General features: G+C 41.9%; 1 protein-coding gene across 4 annotated transcripts in view; it reads right to left on the bottom strand.

Moving 5' to 3' along the window:
- Positions 1 to 1,990: 1,990 nt before the first annotated feature.
- Positions 1,991 to 19,843, bottom strand: part of cbfa2t2 (CBFA2/RUNX1 partner transcriptional co-repressor 2) — a 39,201-nt gene continuing 21,348 nt past the window's right edge. For 3 of the 4 annotated variants that reach the window (XM_058055115.1, XM_058055112.1, XM_058055114.1), the window contains exons 2-11: positions 13,145 to 13,300; positions 11,577 to 11,818; positions 11,406 to 11,495; positions 8,595 to 8,779; positions 8,265 to 8,518; positions 6,263 to 6,348; positions 5,642 to 5,828; positions 4,139 to 4,207; positions 3,865 to 4,055; positions 1,991 to 3,612 (exon numbers count right to left, since the gene is read on the bottom strand). In XM_058055115.1, coding sequence (XP_057911098.1) covers positions 3,295 to 3,612; positions 3,865 to 4,055; positions 4,139 to 4,207; positions 5,642 to 5,828; positions 6,263 to 6,348; positions 8,265 to 8,518; positions 8,595 to 8,779; positions 11,406 to 11,495; positions 11,577 to 11,818; positions 13,145 to 13,274 — 1,752 coding nt within the window. In that variant the 5' untranslated portion in view covers positions 13,275 to 13,300 and the 3' untranslated portion in view covers positions 1,991 to 3,294. Of the gene's footprint in view, positions 3,613 to 3,864; positions 4,056 to 4,138; positions 4,208 to 5,641; positions 5,829 to 6,262; positions 6,349 to 8,264; positions 8,519 to 8,594; positions 8,780 to 11,405; positions 11,496 to 11,576; positions 11,819 to 13,144; positions 13,301 to 15,206; positions 15,839 to 19,843 lie in introns of those variants that run through there. The other variant, XM_058055113.1, reaches the window with a different exon arrangement.

The following is a 19,843-nucleotide window of genomic DNA, read 5'->3' as shown; positions in this document are numbered from 1 at the left end:
TGTGGTTATTATTCGAACTACACCTCACCTCGGGCATTTTGGAGAAATGACTAAAATGGGCTGAACCAACCAACCCAAATTAAGAACATCTCGGCTTAATTAGTTGCACAAAACCCAAGCCAGGATGAGTAGACGCTGATTAATCAAACCAGGTGAAACCAATTCCGAATCAGCGCGCTTCCTTCCTTAAATAGACCCCGCCAGTATCGACTTTCCCCCCAACGGAAGCGGAAATCCTCCTAGAGGCAAACTAGCAAAAGAAGTGTAGTGTATTTTCGTCTTAACATAGACATTTATTTATAATGTGGCGTCGTTTTTTCCCCCAGAGTTTATGTAAAAAGCAAGTGCTTGGCTGGTAGAGTGGTCGTCTCCGAATCTGCATGTTTGGAGTTTGAACCTCCGTCCTGCCGTGATCATGTCAAAGTGTGTAGTACTTGGGCAACATACTGAAGCGCCTTGCAGGTGGAAAAGTCAAGTGAAAGACTTTTATCAAAAGTTTACCAAGTCTGTGAAGCACCTGGTTAGATTATATATAATATAGATATAATATTCTGCATTATATGCTGGTGTGTATCTTTTGTCTTTACCCGTCTATTGTGTTACTGTGCGTGTAGTTATTTTGAGACGTAGGAGTGCATGTGATGTGGTGACGCTCCGTGAATGGTGTCCTACACAGGACACTTGAGCACCATCTAGTGTCATATGATATGACACGAAGTCAAATTGGAGGTGAAATCTGACAGCAGATGTGAGTGAAACATTGAAGTTGATGTTTGCTAAATACAAGGATGAAGAGTCTTGAACCAGTCATGATGTGCTATACATATCACTATATTGACAGTTACTATGGTAACCATTATGTCATTGTATGGTCATACCTCATACTTTGGTACGTGAATAAGAAACAAAAATATAAAAATTATTTTAAAAAATAAACAAATAAATAAATAAATATTTATTTATTTTAATTTTATATATAATTTTTTTTTATATAATTTTAATTTAATTAAACAAAAATTATACAAATAAAACAATACAAAAATACAATAAAAACAAAAAATACAATACAAAAAAATACAAAAAAAACTTCAACTATATTAGGAAAGCAGGAAGTGAACAAATGTAACAGTTACTGATTGTAAAAGTACCAGATGGAGGGGTAGGATTTAATAAGCTTTGCTTCTTCCTACTCCTTTTGGACATGTGGAACTGTGAACTGATTATGTGATGCATTCAATTGCATGTTCAAATGAAATAAAACCATTACCATTACCAAAAATTGTAAATATAACTCCATCAGACTGTATAACTCTTTAATCTTGTATTTAGATTTATATGGGATGTGTACTTTACATATAATATGTATAAATGATCTGATTGCAACATCATCTAAAGCACTTTATGTACAATAATTGACATGAATATTAACAAATGGTGAAATAATGACAGTGGGTGTAGTTGAATGTAACAACAAGGTGTTATGGGCCATGGGTTAATTATTGGTTCCCATTTATGGTGACTACTGACTGACTGACTGTTGTTCATATTTGGTGTCTATTTATTCTCCACATTATTATTATTGTTATTATTTATTATTACTTATCTTCTTTTGTGTCTGTTATATGGGAGCCAGGCAACGACATTTCGTTGGCAATTTCACTACTGTGTTTTTGTGCAATGACAATAAAGGAATTGTCTCTCTGTCTCTGACAGATCCTGGACCTCAGCAGGCTAACGTCACAGAATAAGTCTCCATGATCACTTATGTCAAAATATATTCCACTTTTTACTGTCCGACTGTTGTGCAACCGGATCAGGGATAAATTGAGCTAGGATAACCAATATATCCTGGATTAATCCCTTATCCTATCCTAATTTCGAGACTTTTCGTTGTTATATGACTCCACCATATAACAACATTCACTATTTAGCAAGTGTATTTGTCTGTTTTGGTAATAAGTAGAATCAAAAACAAAAACACAGAAAAAAATTGCTTCCAGTAACTCTATTAGTTTTATTTTGTACGTCATGAAAACTTGTCATGTGACTCGTACCAAAAATGTGTTGAAATGACAAACAGGGCAAAAGTAAATAGACTTTCTTACAACAGAAGACAACAAGTGTGTGTGTGTGTGTGTGTGTGTAGCTCATAGTAAAAGCTCACTCAAGCTGCAAAGAAAAAAAAACCTCTCCTGAGGTTCCTCGCCGCCTTTTGACATCCATTTGCTACCATGGTGATCAAGTGCTAAAATAAACCAAAAATGAAAGAAAAACAACCATTTGCCATTATTTTTCATAAGCCCTGTTTCCACCAAAGTGGTAGAGTTCGATTCAACGTGGTGCAAAATGAGGACTGAGACCACCTGAATGTATCCCACCAGGCATTGTACATGGTAGCTAAAGGGCAACGCTTTAGTTTGTTTGGTCTGACATAAAATAGTCAATTTCTACTTTTTGGCACTTTCTGCCAGAGCACAGTACCAAAAAGAGTGGTGCTTTTCTGCACTGTTTGGTCTTCATAAATAAAATGAAAGATTACAAAAAGTAAACTAGTCTATTTCCCAACTGCGATAGATCCAATTTATACTATAACTGATTGGTAGTACAGTTATAGTATATTTTTTTGGCACTTTCTGCCGGAGCACAGTACCAAAAAGAGTGGTGCTTTTCTGCACTGTTTGGTCTTCATAAATAAAATGAAAGATTACAAAAAGTAAACTAGTTTATTTCCCAACTGCGATAGATCCAATGTATACTATAACTGATTGGTAGTACATTCTACAACAAGGGTACCAAAAGAGTGGTAGTACACTTTTTGGCACTTTCTGCCGGAGCACAGTACCAAAAAAGAGTGGTGCCTTTCTGCACTGGTTGGTCTTTATAAATAAAAGAAAAGATCACAGTCAGATGAGGGTGTAGCGTTCCAAACCGAACCGTACCATTTGGTGGAAACATCTTGTGGAAATACTCGTACTTTGGTGACGTAATACCTGAATGCTTTGTGTTGATATTGCCTTGCGAAAAAAACATTTGGAGACGTTGTTTGACATCTTCACACACACAACCTGACTGGAATTTGGCGAAACGTGTTTTGTAATTAAATCTACAAAATAAAACATGACGTCCTCCTTTTCATCTACATTTATACACAAACAGAAATGGAAAGAAAAGCTGCTTCATAGGAAGGCGTCTTTGTACATCTTTTTAATCTCTATAATCTGAGATGGGTCGTCAGATGTTGGTCCGTTCCGTCCTGACGTGACCCACAAATAGTTCTGCAAGAGGGCAAACTCCTCAATGTCCGTTGGTCTCAGGTGCCGAGGCCGGGGTGGAAGGGGTGGACGAGCGAGATGCCGCCTTTTCTCCGCCAGGACTGGACACCGAGGGGACGCTGTCGGGGGCTTTGATGCCGGCCAAGCCCGCAGGGGACACCCCGGCGGCCACCCTGGCGGCAGAGATGGCGGAAACGGGTTTGGGTTGAGCCTGAAGTCCCGGACTGCAGATGAGGTGGTGCCTCTCCCAGTCTTTGTGCTGGCAGAAGGAGCCGCAGTAGCGCGCCGCGTTGCAGCCGCTGCATGTTTCGCTGGCTTTGCGGCCACAATTCCAACAACACTGAGGAGAAGAAGAAGAGGAAATTTTATAATGTGTACTACTTGGCTGCGGCCAGCAGAGGCGCTGTTGAGTCAGTCTCATCTAGTTTTTATGGAAAGTATGACAAGTTGAGCTACAGCTACATTATGGCACAACTTCTCCAGCCACCTTAATTCTAATCAATAGTATGGAAACAGGAGCTTAGAACATTCAGAGAGATGCAGATACAGAAAATTTATTTTTTTATTATTTATATTTTAGTCATACGCTCACCTCGCTGGAATCCTCTTGCTCATTGATGACCATGATGGCATCTTCTTGAGCCTTCCTCTTGGCTTCGGCTAGTGTCTTCTCCATCTTGGCCCTCTCCACGGCGATCATCTCGAAGGCCTTCTGCTCGGCTTCGGCCACTGCCTTCTGTACCTCATCCATGGCTTGACGCTTCACCTCGTTCACTGCCTCCTCTGCATGTGGAAACGGACGCCGTTCGGTTAGGACACACGCAAATACAGGACGGTAAACGTGCGTTTGCCGTGTGACTTCTTACCGGCTTTTCTCCAGATCTCGTCTGTGACATACGCTGAGCCGGGTCGTGGGGCAAAGTCACGCTGGGACTCTATAAAGGGAAACATGGTTGCCATGTGAGGACTCATTGTTACAACTATAGGAGTGACAATGTTATTACTATTGTAATAATATTTACTAATATTACTTAAATTACTTAAATTATATAATTCATAATAAATGTTAAAATTTAAATTATATAATTTATTTTTTCTGAATTAATTATCATATTTTGTATTTTTCTTATGGTATTATTTAACTCTTAAAATATTATTAATGTATAAACTGCCTAGGATAACAATGGTAATACTATATTGTTATTTATTTATTTTTATTTAATTTTTTTATTATTTGTTTTTTATTTTTCCTTATTAATTGATTTTTAAAAAGTCATTTTTTTAACTGTAAAAGTTTATTTTTTTAAACTACTTAGCGCCACTGCTAAAACCACAAGTCCCACAATGCTATGCAACTACAGGTCCCTAGCTAGTATCTCTGCTCCTCTGTTAGCAGCCCAGTTGCCTGTTAGAGCTCATTTCAGTCCATGTGTTTTTATTTTTTAATAAAACATAACCAATTTAGATGTGAAACCACCACTTGTTATGTTATTTGTAATGTACAATGTAGAAGAAAAAAAAAGAATGCAAAGTAGCAACAGCTTTAGCCCTTTGGGGACTTCTCAACCAGGAAGTAAGGGAGCCTTTAAGGGACAAAAGTCAAAGTTATTTTGTAGCAAGTACTAAATTTGCCCAAAGAATTTCCATTATTAAGTATGTTTTATGTAGAAACTGTAATGTAAAGCACGCTAACCCAGGTTTGTGACAATGTTTGCGTGTGCAGGCGCTCGTATCTGGGCCAGGAAAGCAACAGAATTGTTGTTTGTCGCCGTCTGATGTGAGATCTGACAGCCTCCGTGAGAGGAATGTGTGTTTGGCTTGGATGAGAAGGAGGGCCCTCAAGCTGTGTCAACATTCTGTCCGCCTCCTAAATGTGATTTGTACCAGGTCGCTGCCTCGTTCCCGTCATATACACTCACAGGCCACAATATTAGGTACACCTGCGTTGTGTAATGATGAAAACAATAATTTATAACAATAATAATGCTCATTTTTCATGATGAGAGAGGTCTCTAAAATAAGTCTAACAATCTCTTCCCTGCCGTGGACAGGCGGGCTTCCCAGCAGGTGGGGAGAGACCCAGATGGTACTCATGGCGCATGTTGGCTAGCTCTGCTTCTCTGAGCCTGCAGGACAGCCCTTCTGTGGCCGATATGGCCCAGGCCAGTCCTGGCACCTGTCTGTGACAATAGGACGGACCAGCAGGGGACATCAGATGTAGTTCTATTAGCTTCCACTAGAGGGTACTGTCAGTCTTAAACAGCCTGATTCTGACCCTTTTTTTAAGAGTGTGCTTGCAAAACTAATATACTGAAATGAATAGTAGTATTATATGAAGTAAAAGAGACACGTGTGTACTGTGTACCCACCTGACTCTGCAGAGTGGGGGCTGTGAGTTTTGGAGAAGGGTGCAGAGCCTCCTTTGCGAGCGTCCTCCTGCTCACTGGACCGCCTCCTCCAGTAATTGAGCTCCTCGCGGTCTGACTCCTGGCACCGCCGCAGGACGCTCACCGACCTCCGTGTCTTTTCCACCATGTCCACGATGGAGTTCAAAACCTGGTGCAGGGGCACACAGAGATGCCGACCTTAGCAATGATGTACGTTTTTATGATTTTGGATTGTTTGATTTGCAGGAAATGGGCATGGCGGAAATACATCCACAGTCTACTACCCATTAAAAATATATATATTTATATATATATATATATACGTATATTCACAAGGCTCAATCCAAACTGCCCATAGGTCAATGAAAAACACGTGGTGTACCTTAGCCACACCCACTCGGCTGTTTTCAATAACAGGATAGAAATTATGATTAAAAACTGTACCGATTATGAGCTGTGCGCGGTTTTAAACATAACACTGGAAAGAAAAACGGCGCTTCTTATCTCCTCGATTGTGATGGCCTCTCCTAGCCAATCAGAGAAGACGTAAACAGCCTCCATCAAGGCTTGCCAGAAGGTGAAACTAGGACTTTGGTGACTTACGTGGTCCAGATGCCTCCATTCATCAGCCCACTCCCTATCTGTCAGCCTATGGTCCACCGGTTCTTCGCGGTAGCCCCCGTTAGTGCCTGATTAAAAACACATGAAAATAAGACCAATGATTAGCACCAACAAGCCACAAGAGTGAAAAGCATCATTTGGTAGCACAATTATTATTGCACACAAGCATTTATTGGAGGTATAAAAAAAAGAAGAGAGGAAAAACATGAGGGAATGAAGGGTGGCGTGAAAAAAAAGAGGAAAAGCGAAGAACGTGATGCAAAACAGACTTGAGGCACCCGGAGCCTGAACACATCTGGAAGTCAGCTGTCAACCACACACACACACACACACACACATACACTCCAAATGTCTCCTTTATTTGCACCCTCCCCTTCTGCAGCTCCCAGCATTCCAGTAGGGAGACACTCAGGCTGAATGCAGTGGCTCCCATTTTTAAACACAACCAGCCGCTCTCTGCAGTCACCGCGGACTGTTGCCATCATAAAAACGCACACACACACACACACATTACACACACAACAAAGACAATCTTCTTAAATTGAGAAACAAACAGCCAACAAGAAGCCGCATGCACATTAAGGCTGTTGAAGGACTTTTAAGAAGGACTTCTGCTTCTCATCAGTTCAAAGCCATGCATGTGTGTGTGTGTGTGTGTGTGTGTGTGTGTGTGTGTGTCCAGTTAAGTGGCGGCAGGCGGGCGGGAGGCAGCGAGACAAGGGACGAGGAGCTCATAAACACAGCACCTCCACAAGAACATATCAAGGTGTATGTGTGTGTTATAGAGAGAGTTGACAAGCTTGAAATGGAAGACAGATAGATATACACCAGAGTAGATCCAACAGCACGGCTCTGTTTACAAACACACACACACACATACACACACACACAGTCGCAATTCATAAGGCAGCCGCTACACAAACACAAGAGACTGGCTTTAATTGCTACAGGCGTCAAAGAACCTCCGAACGGCACCATGAGTAAGAATAGTAGGTGGAATCTTAACCCGCCTGCGATTTCAATTAAATTGGTGATGTCATCATGAGCTCTGAATTTGTGTTGTACATCGGTTATCATGAAGGGAAGATCCGGATACTATTATCAACCGTTGTTTAGGCTGATATTAGGCCGATTATTATCATTGGCTGATATTATCGGACATTTCTACTATTATTTTTTGTTTATGCCACATTGCTAATGTGTAGGCAATGGGATAACAGGGACACAAGAAACAACTACGTCTTTAAGCATAGCATGCTAGGCTGATATCGAGCCGATTATTATCATTGGCCGATATTATCGGACATTTATACTATTATTCTTTGTTTACGCCACATTGTTAGCGTGTAGGCTATGGGATAACAGGGATACAAGAAACACCTACGTCTTTAAGTATAGCATGTTAGGCTGATATCGGGCCGATTATTATCATTGGCCGATATTATCGGACATTTATACTATTATTCTTTGTTTACGCCACATTGCTAACGTGTAGGCTATGGGATAACAGGGATACAAGAAACAACTACGTCTTTAAGCATAGCATGTTAGGCTGATATCGGGCCGATTATTATCATTGGCCGATATTATCGGAATGTTAACCCGCCTGCGATTTCAATTAAATTGGTGAGGTCATTATGAGCTCTGAATTTGTGCTGTACATTGGTTATCATGAAGGGAAGATCCGGATACTGTTATCAACCATTTTTAGGCTGATATTATCATTGGCTGATATTATCGGACATTTCTACTATTACTTTTTGTTTACGCCACATTGCTAATGCATAGGCTATGGGATAACCGGGACACAAGAAACAACTACTTCTAAGCATAGCATGTTAGCAAACTCACTAGATGGCCTCCAATTTATTTATTCTAATCTTAGCAATGCCATTTTGTAAGGAAACACTACTCAATCGTGTCTTTTGACTTCCTGTCATTGTATACATCATGTCATGTGACAATTAAGGATAATGTCAATTACCAGGCAGCCGCGGTCTGTCTTTGAGTTCTCTGATTTCCAGCATCCGTTGGCTATGCTCGCGGTGTAGGATATGCGGCGCCGCGATGTCATCCAGGGCGTAGTGTTGCAGAGGTGGCGGGGTCGGGTGCAGCTGTGCGTTGAGTGGCAACGGGTGGGCGGGGCTGTGGCGGGGAGCGGGGCTGATGGTGCAAATGCGCTTGGCGGCGGGCTCCAAAGCCACAGGCGGGCGCTCGTGGAAGCCGTTCTCTTTGACCCTGAGGACGGTTCTTCCAGTGAGATTCATGTTTCTTCAGGTGGCTAGTAGACATCATCATCATCACGTGAGCTCACCTGCTCGGGCTGGGCCTCTTGGTCACGGCTTCGGTGGGTTCCATCAGCAGTTCAGAGGAGTCGGGCGACGAGGCCATGGTGGTGCTGAGCAGGAGGTGCTCATGCTGGGACAGGTACTGGGCGGGGGTCTGCTTGGCTGCACGTGCACAGTGGAGCAGCTCTCTCTGCAGCAGGGGGAGGTTCGCCTAGCAACAAAGGGCCCACTTTTAAAACAACAGTGGAAAAACCATCACCGTCATTTCATACCCAAAGACCAAGCAGCACTGTGGCAAGACAAGTTTCTTCCATTATTGGTTAAGTCCTTGCACACATACCGTTTTAAGCGCTGAGTCACAGAAAAGACACGCACGTTGACACACAATCTTGGAAACATTTTACAACAAACTCTTTTCCCTCTACCATTTTTTTTCTTTTTCTCTGTCTCCATCCTGTCCTCACATTTCTCTTTTTTTTCCTTCCCTGTGTGTCCTTAATTAGGAGCAGACCCGATGTGTGCTTCCAATTAGACCACTTCCTCTCTCTGGAGCTCTTCTTCAGTCAATAACCCAATCTTTTTTTTTTTTTTTTCATTTTTTCGTGAAGCATTTTTAAGCCAACCAATCCTTTGACTTCTGCTTGACTATGTGCATGCAAGTACAGTAGCACCTCCATAGCTTAATAGCACCAAAAGTAATGGTAATAGTTTTATTTCATTTGAACATGCATCAGATTACAATTGAATGCATCACATAATCAGTTCACAGTTCCACATGTCCAAAAGGAGTAGGAAGAAGCAAAGCTTATTAAATCTTACCCCTCCGTCTGGTACTTTTACAATCAGTAACTGTTACATTTGTTCACTTCCTGCTTTCCTAATATAATTAAAGTTTTTTTGTATTTATTTTTTAATTTAATTTAATTTTTTAATATTTATATAAGTTTTTTAATGTAATTTAATTTTAAATATTTATTTATTTATTTGTTTATTTTTAAACAATTTTTTTAATTTTATTTTTTTTGTTTTTTTTTGTCATGTACCGAAGTACGAGGTGATATGGCCATACAATGACATAATGGGTACCATAGTAAGTGTCAATATAGTGATATGTATAGCACATCATGACTGGTTCAAGACTCTTCATCCTTGTATTTAGCAAACATCAACTGCTTGTATTGTTTTTTGAATTGGCTCATCGTTGTGCATTGTTTGAGGGTCTTACTCAATCCATTCCACAGTTTGATTCCACATACTGAAATGCTATGGCTAAAGTAAGCAAATAGGAAGATGTGTGCCCTGGGAAACAAGTTTGGAGAAGAGATAGATACTATCAAGTTCTTCATGTGATGGCGGCTCCACATGGGAGCACTGGCGCCCGTAAAAAAAGGGGGAAGGCAACACTTTATAGGCATGTTTCACACTTCCGACTTTCCAGCCCCCCTCCCCACTCCACTCCTGCCCCATCTGCCGACCAGCCTCCCTTTACTCTCTCTCTTGTGAGCGCCGCACACATACTTTGAAATAAATTAGAAAAAAACAGAGGTTTCTTGTCTCAAGACAGACAGATGGAGGTGAGTGAGAGGTAAATGCGGAGAGAAAAAGAGAGTGGACTGGAAGATTTACGGGGCTACTTTCTTTCCTTTTTGTTTTTTTTACTAAGAGGAGCTCCTAAAAAGAAAAGTATACACTCGGCAGTCTTCTCCTGGTTACAAAGGATGCTCGAGGGGGCCGTTAAACACGCACCCTCATCTGTTGCACATCAGGCAAAACGCTGATGGTTAAACCATTTGCTCAATTAAACCCGTCATGGGATCCACTACATTTGCTTCGCTGCTGTTGAAATTTGGCTAAAGTGCTGTCACTAATGACAGCGGACACTTCATTAGGTACACCTGAGATCTACAGTATGATGGATGAAGTGGAGGTTGCTGGTTTAGGGACCCAAAATATTAGAAGCAGCTGTAAGTTACTGTTACTTATTAAATTACTATTTATTCTTTAGGTCTAATTCATACATAATGTTGGACTACCAAGCACAGAGAAGGTCCAGATGACCCTGGTGGCCCGCACTTGTGTTTTAAAATGACCATTAGACCACTTCCTCTCTCTGGAGCTCTTCTTCAGTCAATAACCCAATTATAACCCAATTTTTTCATTTTTTCATGAAGCATTTTTAAGCCAACAGATCCTTTGACTTCTGCTTGACTATATGCATGCAAGTACAGTAGCACCTCCATAGCTTAATAGCACCAAAAGTAATGGTAATGGTTTTATTTCATTTGAACATGCATCAAATTACACGTGAATGCATCACACAGTTCACAGTTCCACATGTCCAAAGGGAGTAGGAAGAAGCAAAGCTTATTAAATCTTACCCCTCCATCTGGTACTTTTACAATCAGTAACTGTTACATTTGTTCACTTCCTGCTTTCCTAATATAATTTAATTTTTTTTAATTTAATTTAATTTTAAATATTTATTTATTTACTTGTTTATTTTTTCACAATTTTTTAATTTAATTTTTTTTTGTTTTTTTGTCACATACTGAAGTACGAGGTGATATGAACATACAATGACATAATGGGTACCTGGTTTAGGGACCCAAAATATTAGAAGCAGTTTTAAGTTACTGTTACTTATTAAATTACTATTTGTTCTTTAGGTCTAATTCATACATAATGTTGGACTACCAAGCACAGAGAAGGTCCAGATGACCCTGGTGGCCCGCACTTGTGTTTTAGAATGCCCCAAAATGGCAAGGAAGTAAAAATAGAGCTGCAAAAAATAAGAAGGAAGGCGACTTGTGCGTGAGACAGATGAACGGAATGTTTACCTTAAGAAAGGGAATAACAAACGGCCTTAAGGGGAAGTTGGTTGCCTCCTGAAGCCGTGAGTGAAACTCCTCGATGGTCACTGTTGAATTCTAGAGACAGAAAAAGAGATATGTAATTTCTTCTGGAGGCGGCAGAGGAGTTCATCTTTATGAGCGCAATAAAAGGCGTACCACAAGAGCCAGCACTAAGCTCCTGACGCTGTCTCCGATCTCCGGGGAGATGTCGTTGCCGAACTGCTGCAGTGTGGTCAGGAAACGCTTGAGCTTGCTCAGCTGACGCGCGCCGCAGGTGGCCGGCAGCTGCTGGTTGGCCAGTGATGATGACGACGAAGACGAGGGCCCGTTGCTGTAGCGCTGCGGTGGTGACGGCACTGCGTTGAGGGTGGGTGGGGAATGATGGTTCCCGTTGGTCACTGCGGAGAGAGTGGAATTGATACAGGAATGTTTATCTTTACATGTTATGAGCATGTGTGTAGATGTTTTGGGGTCACTTCAGTAGACATTGCAAAGCATCCCAAAATATCTGTCCCGGGTTTTCGTACCACTTTGTTGGTTCATCGGACTGTGAAACCTTTTGGTTTAGTCGCACTAATTGGACTTCTGCTGAATAGGGTGAAGCCACGCACCATTGATGGTAATGTGCAGGTTTATAGCCTCTTCGGCCTTGTTTCTACTAAGCTGTGCACATTTTATGATGTTTCCACATAAATTCATCCCACAATTTTCACTTTGTTGGGGTGCCAGTTAAAGTGGTACTCTGCTAGTTAACTGGTCGGCAGAGACGTGTCGACGTTTGAGAAAGAAACAAACAGCACAGGACGCAAACCAAACTGGTCACATGAATTGTTTGTGTTGTGTTAATGGACAAATTACGAGTTTTCTCACTTGTATTCCATGATGTCACAATCCCACCTACTCACCCCACAGTGAAAATTAATCATGAATGGGTGAAACAAGGCTTATTATAAAATATGTAAAACAGTTAGCAGAAAATAACTAGCATGATAAACAGACATTTGGGCAGTCCCACAGCTATGCAGAGGTAGGCCTGGGCACGACATGATTGGACATACACGAGCGCAAGCATGAATACCCAAACTGGACATGGTGCTTCCCACAGGACTGATATCTATTTGTGGTGGTGCATTGTCGTCTTATTATGGGCGTGCCAGCAAAAGCGCAGAAGCCCATTTAGTCTTTATTATTTATCGTATTCCCACCCAGAAGAATTCAAGCTGAACTGCACACCGAAGCCCTGCATATGGCACATCGTCGGAAAAATCCGTTTCATGGAGTATTTCACGAAAAAAGAAAGAAAAAAAAAAACATCAAAGGACATCAATGGCAGGCCCATTGAAATTTTCCCCAAATTTTCTAGTTATGTCATATAATCAGCCATGACGCATGTGCATGAAATTGTATTAGACACTGTAGGAGACAGTGACAATGTGGGAGAGACAAAAAGTGAGTAAAAAAATCATCAAAAGCGAAATAAATATGTTTCAAACTACTAATGACATTTTTTTGGGTGTTTTTATTTTTGATATAACAAACTGCCTGTGCATGCTTCGAGATGCTCATTAAGAAGAGCGATATGTGCTTCCATGTTAGTCTCCAAAGCTTTTTTAAAAACAGTTGATAGAAGGCTCTGAAAGAGTCTCCAGGTGTCCACAACTTTGGTTCCCGTCATGCAAACCCAATAGTTTGACAAAGTAATATGCTGTAAAGATGTCACATACATGCTGTGGTGGAGAAGGAGGCCAGGCGTGGGCCACTGGGGTTGATGGAGGGCAGGGGAGGCATGGCGGAGATGCTGCTGCTGGGAGCTGATCTGGAATGAGTCTTAGCATCCACAGGAGAACCGGGCATGGCAGGGCTCTTCTTCTCTATACTGTCTGCAAAAGAAGGGAAGGTCAAGAATTGCTTTTAGTGGTTTGTGCAATAGTTATAAAACGTGTTTGAAAAGACAACATATTCACATTATACAGTCGAACATTTACCTCCCCCCCCCAAACACCGTTTAAAGGGCCAGATGTCTAAAGTTTCCCAACTATTCAGATCACTCATAGAAGAAATGTTAAAGAATGCTATTGTGCACTAGAAGAATGCCCCTTCATTGATGAGATGGAGCGGGGTGGGAGGAGAAGTGGTGGAGTGGGAGTGTGTGTGAGTGGGGTGGGGTGGGGGGGGTTGTTTGCAAGAAAGAAAAGAGAGAAAGGGGCCGGGGCTATTTCACGCTTTACTAACAAGATCGTCAAAGCTTGTGAATGTTAAACGCAACTTTTCAATATGCTGTTGCTGCTGAATGAGACCACCAGATCAGGGGGCATGGCAATGACGGGGTAGTGTGGGGTGGGGGTGGGGGTGGCGGGGGGTGCTGGATAAGGAGACCCCTTTGTTTCCTGCAGCCTTATGAAGGCGGCCCACCCCTCTACACCCTCACCACCATCTCCATTTGGAGTGGATCAGACTTTTCTAAGTGCTTGAAGAAAAAGGACGATTAATAGATATGCACAGCCTCCAGGGTCAAAGGTTGGCCGGGAGAAACCCTTTTAAATGTGTTTTCATGGTTTTCCGTGCGGCCTCGCCTTCAATGGCGCCTTTTATGTCTCTTTCACAGCGATGAACTCTGCACGGCCTCATGCAACAGGTTCCCAAGTATATAAAGAGCCCGAGATGGAAGCTTTAAGATGTGAATGGGAGACAAATAACAATGGTTGGATCACACTCGGAACAAAAAACAAGATTTAAGATCTCATGAGGGCATTTGTATTAAGGATGAGAAGCTAATGATAACACAATACTTTGCTCATGATAGGTTAAGTCCAATAAAAACACACTGCGAGCCACCTGGCCAATGACTGAAAAGTAGACAAAATTAAAAAAAAATATTGGTTTCATTCTGATATCATTTCAAAATGGTATGATATGGTATAATGCAAAAAATAATTCCACATTTATCATTATAAAAAAACAAATTTGCTTTTCTATTATTTAATTTTTTCTAAATAACATTTCATAAGAATTTAGTTAGGCTGCACGGCGGTCGAGTGGTTAGCGTGCAGACCTCACAGCTAGAAGACCAGGGTTCGGTTCTGCCCTCGGCCATCTCTGTGTGGAGTTTGCATGTTCTCCCCGTGCATGCATGGGTTTTCTCCGGGTACTCCGGTTTCCTCCCACATTCCAAACACATGCTAGGTTAATTGGTCACTCCAATTAAATGTGGATGTGGATGGTTGTTTGTCTATATGTGCCCTGTGATTGGCTGGTGGCCAGTCCAGCAGGGTGTACTCTCCCCCCTCTCACCCAAAATCAGCTGGGATAGCCTCCAGCATACCCGCGATCCCAATGAAAATAGATGGATGTTAATACAATACTACTATAATTTATATTATATATATATTATATTTATATGTATTTATGCTTCTATACAAATGCACACAAGCGTTTGGTATCCATATTCTACCCCGTGTAGCCCATCTGTCGTGTGAGCTGCATCTTTGACTGAAGAGGGATGAACCTTCTTCTGCTACTGACACTGTGGCAGGCTGCCATCGCTCCACCTGTTCCCCAACATGGGGTGCAGGAAGGAGGGACCCCTGCTGACATTATTTGGACCATCATACCCGACACACATATATACGGTGCCAACGCACAGCGGGATAAAGCTTGCAGCACACACACACACACAAACACACACGACTCTACCCGCATGGCCAGGAAATTAGACTGACATCTCAATAACACAATCAATGGAGCATATGGCCTTAATGTCAACACAGTTACCACATTTACACACACATGAGCTCAGGTTCTGGCATCCCCAAATGTGAAGAAGTAAGACAGCTGTGCTCATGCACTTCTTCAAGATGCTGCGTTGTTACTTTGCACTGGAGTGAATGGGCCTCAGGTGTGTTGTGTATTGCCTCTGCTTGTCAATTACACAAGCGTGCATCGCCGCATGACTTCATCTGGCCTGCGAGCACCTGACAGTTGGATGTGGCTGTCAAGGGAAGCCATTAATCTCAAAAACACACCGCAATGTTGACTCGGGTGAATAGCTGGCGAGGCACACAAGGCTGCGGTCCTTTTTTTAAAAAAAATATTTACAGTACAAGAGACACTGCCTGTCTTCCTGTTGTCTTATATCAAGTTACTTCTATGTATTTCCTCTGTGCAATGACTGTTACCACGGAAACCTACAGGGAACATGCATTTGCACCCCTTGTTGCTAGCCAGGTGCGCCTTGTTTGTTCAGCTTCAGGTGACGCTCGATTGCATTAAAACATCCAATTGCCAACAGCTGATGTTGATGATGACACCGACAACGCTCCATTTTAGCAAAAACCCAGAAAACATTTGAAGAAAGTGAAGACTCTGGCTCATATCAAATGAATGACACACCATATGATGTGTAAATAAAAAGTGCATGGTTTAAGTCTAAAGTTGAAAGGTTGACAGCTGTGAGTCTTCAAGTGTGTTAGTTGCTATCACCCTCCACTGTCTTGCAGATGAAGTGAGAAGAGACGTAACACAGGCCCGACTCATTTATCAGCTACAGCACTACAATCCTGCAACTTAGTACGACACAGAAATAGATGTTATGTCCAGACAGTGTTAAATGCATTTTTTTGTACATAATGCCTTCCATCCATCCATCTTCTTCCGCTTATTTGAGGTTGGCTTGCAGGGGCAGCAACCTAAGGCAGAGAAGCTCAGACTTCTCTCCGTCCTTAATCCGTCCAGCTCCTCCTGCAGCATAGGCAAGTTGAGAAACTAGCATCTCAGGAGGCATCCTGACCAGATGCCCAAGCCAATTCTATCACAAGTTTCTCCCGAATGACAACACTTCTCACCTTATCCCTAAAAGTTAAATGAGCACTACTGTATTTGTGAATAAAATAATAAAAATAATAATAAAATGTAGTTTGACACCTCCATTTTAAACTCAGCACAGTTTTAACTTACTAATGCATTAAAATAGAACCTTCCTAGCATTTCTAATAAACCTTTATTTGCATATCTGCATATATTATCTGAAAGCAGTGTTTACTGATCAATTTGATGGCCCAAACTTCTTTAAAATGTTATGCTCATGCATTCTATAATTGAAAAAAAACTGGAGATATGGATTTTGAAGACAAACATTTTTTAACAGCTGGGATAGGCTCCAGCATGCCTGCGACCCTTGTGAGGATACGCAAATAAGTTTTGAAATCCATTATGTTCTATGTTATTTTGTATTCATTTAGTTGATTTTCTATTTTATTTGTTTTTGTATTACTTCATTTTGTTTATTTTTCAGTTGTATTTATTTTTTTAATTTTTTATATGTTATTTTATACTCATGTATATGATATATGTTATGAAATGCAAATGATAAAAGGTTTCTGCATGCTATTACTGTTTTAAGTAATTAATAATTAATAAATAATAAATTTAATAATAAACACTCATATGCTAAAACCAGATATAGGGGTATCAAACTCATTTTCATTGAGCACCACATCAGTTATGGATATAGAGGTATATATGTCAATATAATTGTATGACTATGAATGTATATTCTACAATTGCCCATGCATGTGATTATTTGTATTTTATTTTATTCTAATTTTGAGTTTGCTTACAGTGCATTTTTTCCTGTCAAAAATTTTTGAGGTACGTTTTTCCCAAGCTTTCGAGGGCCACATAAAATGATGCGGCAGGCCAGATCAAGCCCTTAAGTTTGGCACATGTGAGCTAGATGGAGAGACAGCTAGATCAATAAAACAGTAAACCCTACTGCGTTAAATGTTGAGGCTCAGAGCTAAACTGGAGCAAGAGGAATGAACCTGTCAATCATCACTGTCCCACTGCACAATTTGAATGTAATGGGCCAAAAGCTGAGGCCAGCTGGGACCTCCAACAGTCACCTGTGAGAGGAGGCTCCAACAAGCCAAAGCGCTCCCCACACCCTCCCCCTTACTGAGCGATTGTGAGCACATGGACGGGGGAGGCGGGGTGGGGTGGTGGTGGGGGGTGGGGGGATTGTTTGTGAGGCACAAGGACGACTGAATGCGAGCGAGCGGACTTAAATGCCAAGCAGACAAAGGCTGCACCTGGTCCCCGTCCATCCGCACACACCACCACAATACAGAGCACATCTGTTCCTCTGTCGTGCGCTCCCTCTTGACCTCCACACACACACGTGTTGCCAACACAACAAGCACTTCCACTCAGCAGCGCGTGGTCTCTCTTCTGGGTGTCGGGTTGACGTCGTAACCTCCGCCACTACTCAACAGGTTCGCTGACCACGCTGTTTAAAAAGGCTTTTGGGTGTGTTTGGTGTCACATTTCTAAAAAGGAGACACGTGTCCCCTTTGCTTCTTTCAAGCAAATTAATTTAGATGATTGGCCTCCTGGGGGCCCGCAACTCATTACTTCACTGCAGGCTTTACACCTCTTTGCAACCCAAACACACCATTCAATGTCTACCAACAAAAACTATGGAACTTTTCAGCTGCAAATTAGCCTGCTTTCCAATTTTGTCCAGAATGGTCATATGGAAAACATTTTTGAGATGTTGGAAATTTCTTGTTCCGAGCCATAACATAAGATCCAGGCATCAGTCCCCCTTTTGCCTTTTACACGGAAACCATTGAAGGTGCTATACCAGTGTTTCCAGTATATTCATTTATTTGTGGTAGACTGCCACTAATAGATTTCACACCACCAGTTTGCCCTTCCTCATAAACACATTATAATGGGACTGTCTGTGAATGTATTGGATGACAACCAGAACAGGGTGACCCAAAGTCAGCTTCAGCATACGCCCGCGTCAGTAATGAGTATGACATTATAGTATAGAAAATTAATGTAGCTTGTCTTTCCAATTTCATACAGTAGACTGCAACGGTAATTTATTCCTAGCACACATCACCCGCATCTGGTCTGACAGAGAATAAGAAGATGTAGCACGAGGGATCAGTGTTGCATGCATGTATTTAGCAAGTATTCAGAACCATCTGGATTCTGCTTTCCAAAAAAGCAACTAGCGACAAATCTAGCATTTTTTTTCTGGTCTTTTTGGAAACCTTTGGAGACGCCAACATGAAAGCACGTATCCTTCTCAAAGTCAACTCCTGCATCCATAAAAATGACATACACAAGCGCATGGCCAATTATACAAATGACATGCTCTGGTTGGTGCTGTTGGACAGCACATCACAGAAATGCAGCAATATCGCTCTTGCATCATGAAATGCTTGTTTGCATTAACAAGCGGTAAAACTCACTCATGCAGCCCGAGTCGCACACACACAGCTGTACTAGCATGCTCTGCTAAACTAAGCTAACCCCTTCGGCTTCCATTCACGCGCCGTAAGCCAACTTTTGCCGGTGTTTGAGGTCTCTGTTGTGACATTTCAGTTCAGGAGAGATGGTTTGTGACAAGACTCACAACTGAGCGGTCCGCCAAGGAAATACTTCCTCATAGAAACGTTACTTCACATCAGAAGCTCTTTTACATTACGTAAAATCCCATTTTTATTCTACAATTCCACGATTATGTCTGCAATTCCATTAACGCTGAAATCATGGGGCGCCATAGTAAGATTTTTGGGCACTGAGGAAGCATGTTGCTTTGTTAGCAGCAATGTGAAAGTTTCTTCTTTACTTGTACGACAATGTTTGAAATGTGTTCAGATCTGAACACACAGCATGAGCAGTTAAGTCATGAAGTTTTACTTGTAAAATATTAGCTGGGGGCTGTAGGTCAGAAAGTTGTCATCATATCTACAAAGGCTGACCTTGTGTATGGGTTGCTAAAGAAGCACCGATTTAGACTTGGAAGTTTTAGGAATGAGAGGAGGCAGAGAGGGTGGCGAGCTGGGAGAGGCAGATGGAGGACATGGAGGGGTGGGGTAGCTGGTGGTGGAGGAGGGAGGAACAAGGCTAGAAAATACTGTTTTCATTTGGTTTCATCAGAAAGACAAGCATGGCTGTCAGACTCCACGCCAGGCTGTTTTTCTTGGCTCGAGCAACCACCTTCCTGCGCCATCGACTACATATTTGGCCTACCCCCAACGTCAACATGGCTTTCTTTGCTCGGGCTGGGGAGGGGGAAAGGACGGACGGCAATGCGGTACAGCTGATGGAAAGCGATAGTTTAAGGTGAGGAAAGTTTACCGCAGGATGAAGAGTAGTGGGAGGATAAAGACAAATTGAGCTGAAGAAGGACAATGAGGAAAAGCTGATGCGACTTCCATGTGACAAAGCACAGATGTGTTCCTGGCGCGAGAAGCCCTCGCGTAACCTCCTCACTCAGTGGGATGATTAGAAAAACACAGCTGTAATGCAGCGTGCTGCGTATTGTGGAAAGAAAAGAAGGAACTGAGGGGATGGAATTGTACTTAGTGGCATCAGAGGGAGACAGACGCTCTCCATAAAAAAAAAGA

Source organism: Doryrhamphus excisus, chromosome 18 (genome assembly GCF_030265055.1).
Source record: "Doryrhamphus excisus isolate RoL2022-K1 chromosome 18, RoL_Dexc_1.0, whole genome shotgun sequence".
Lineage (NCBI taxonomy): Eukaryota > Metazoa > Chordata > Actinopteri > Syngnathiformes > Syngnathidae > Doryrhamphus > Doryrhamphus excisus.
This window is presented reverse-complemented; position numbering and strand designations above follow the sequence as displayed.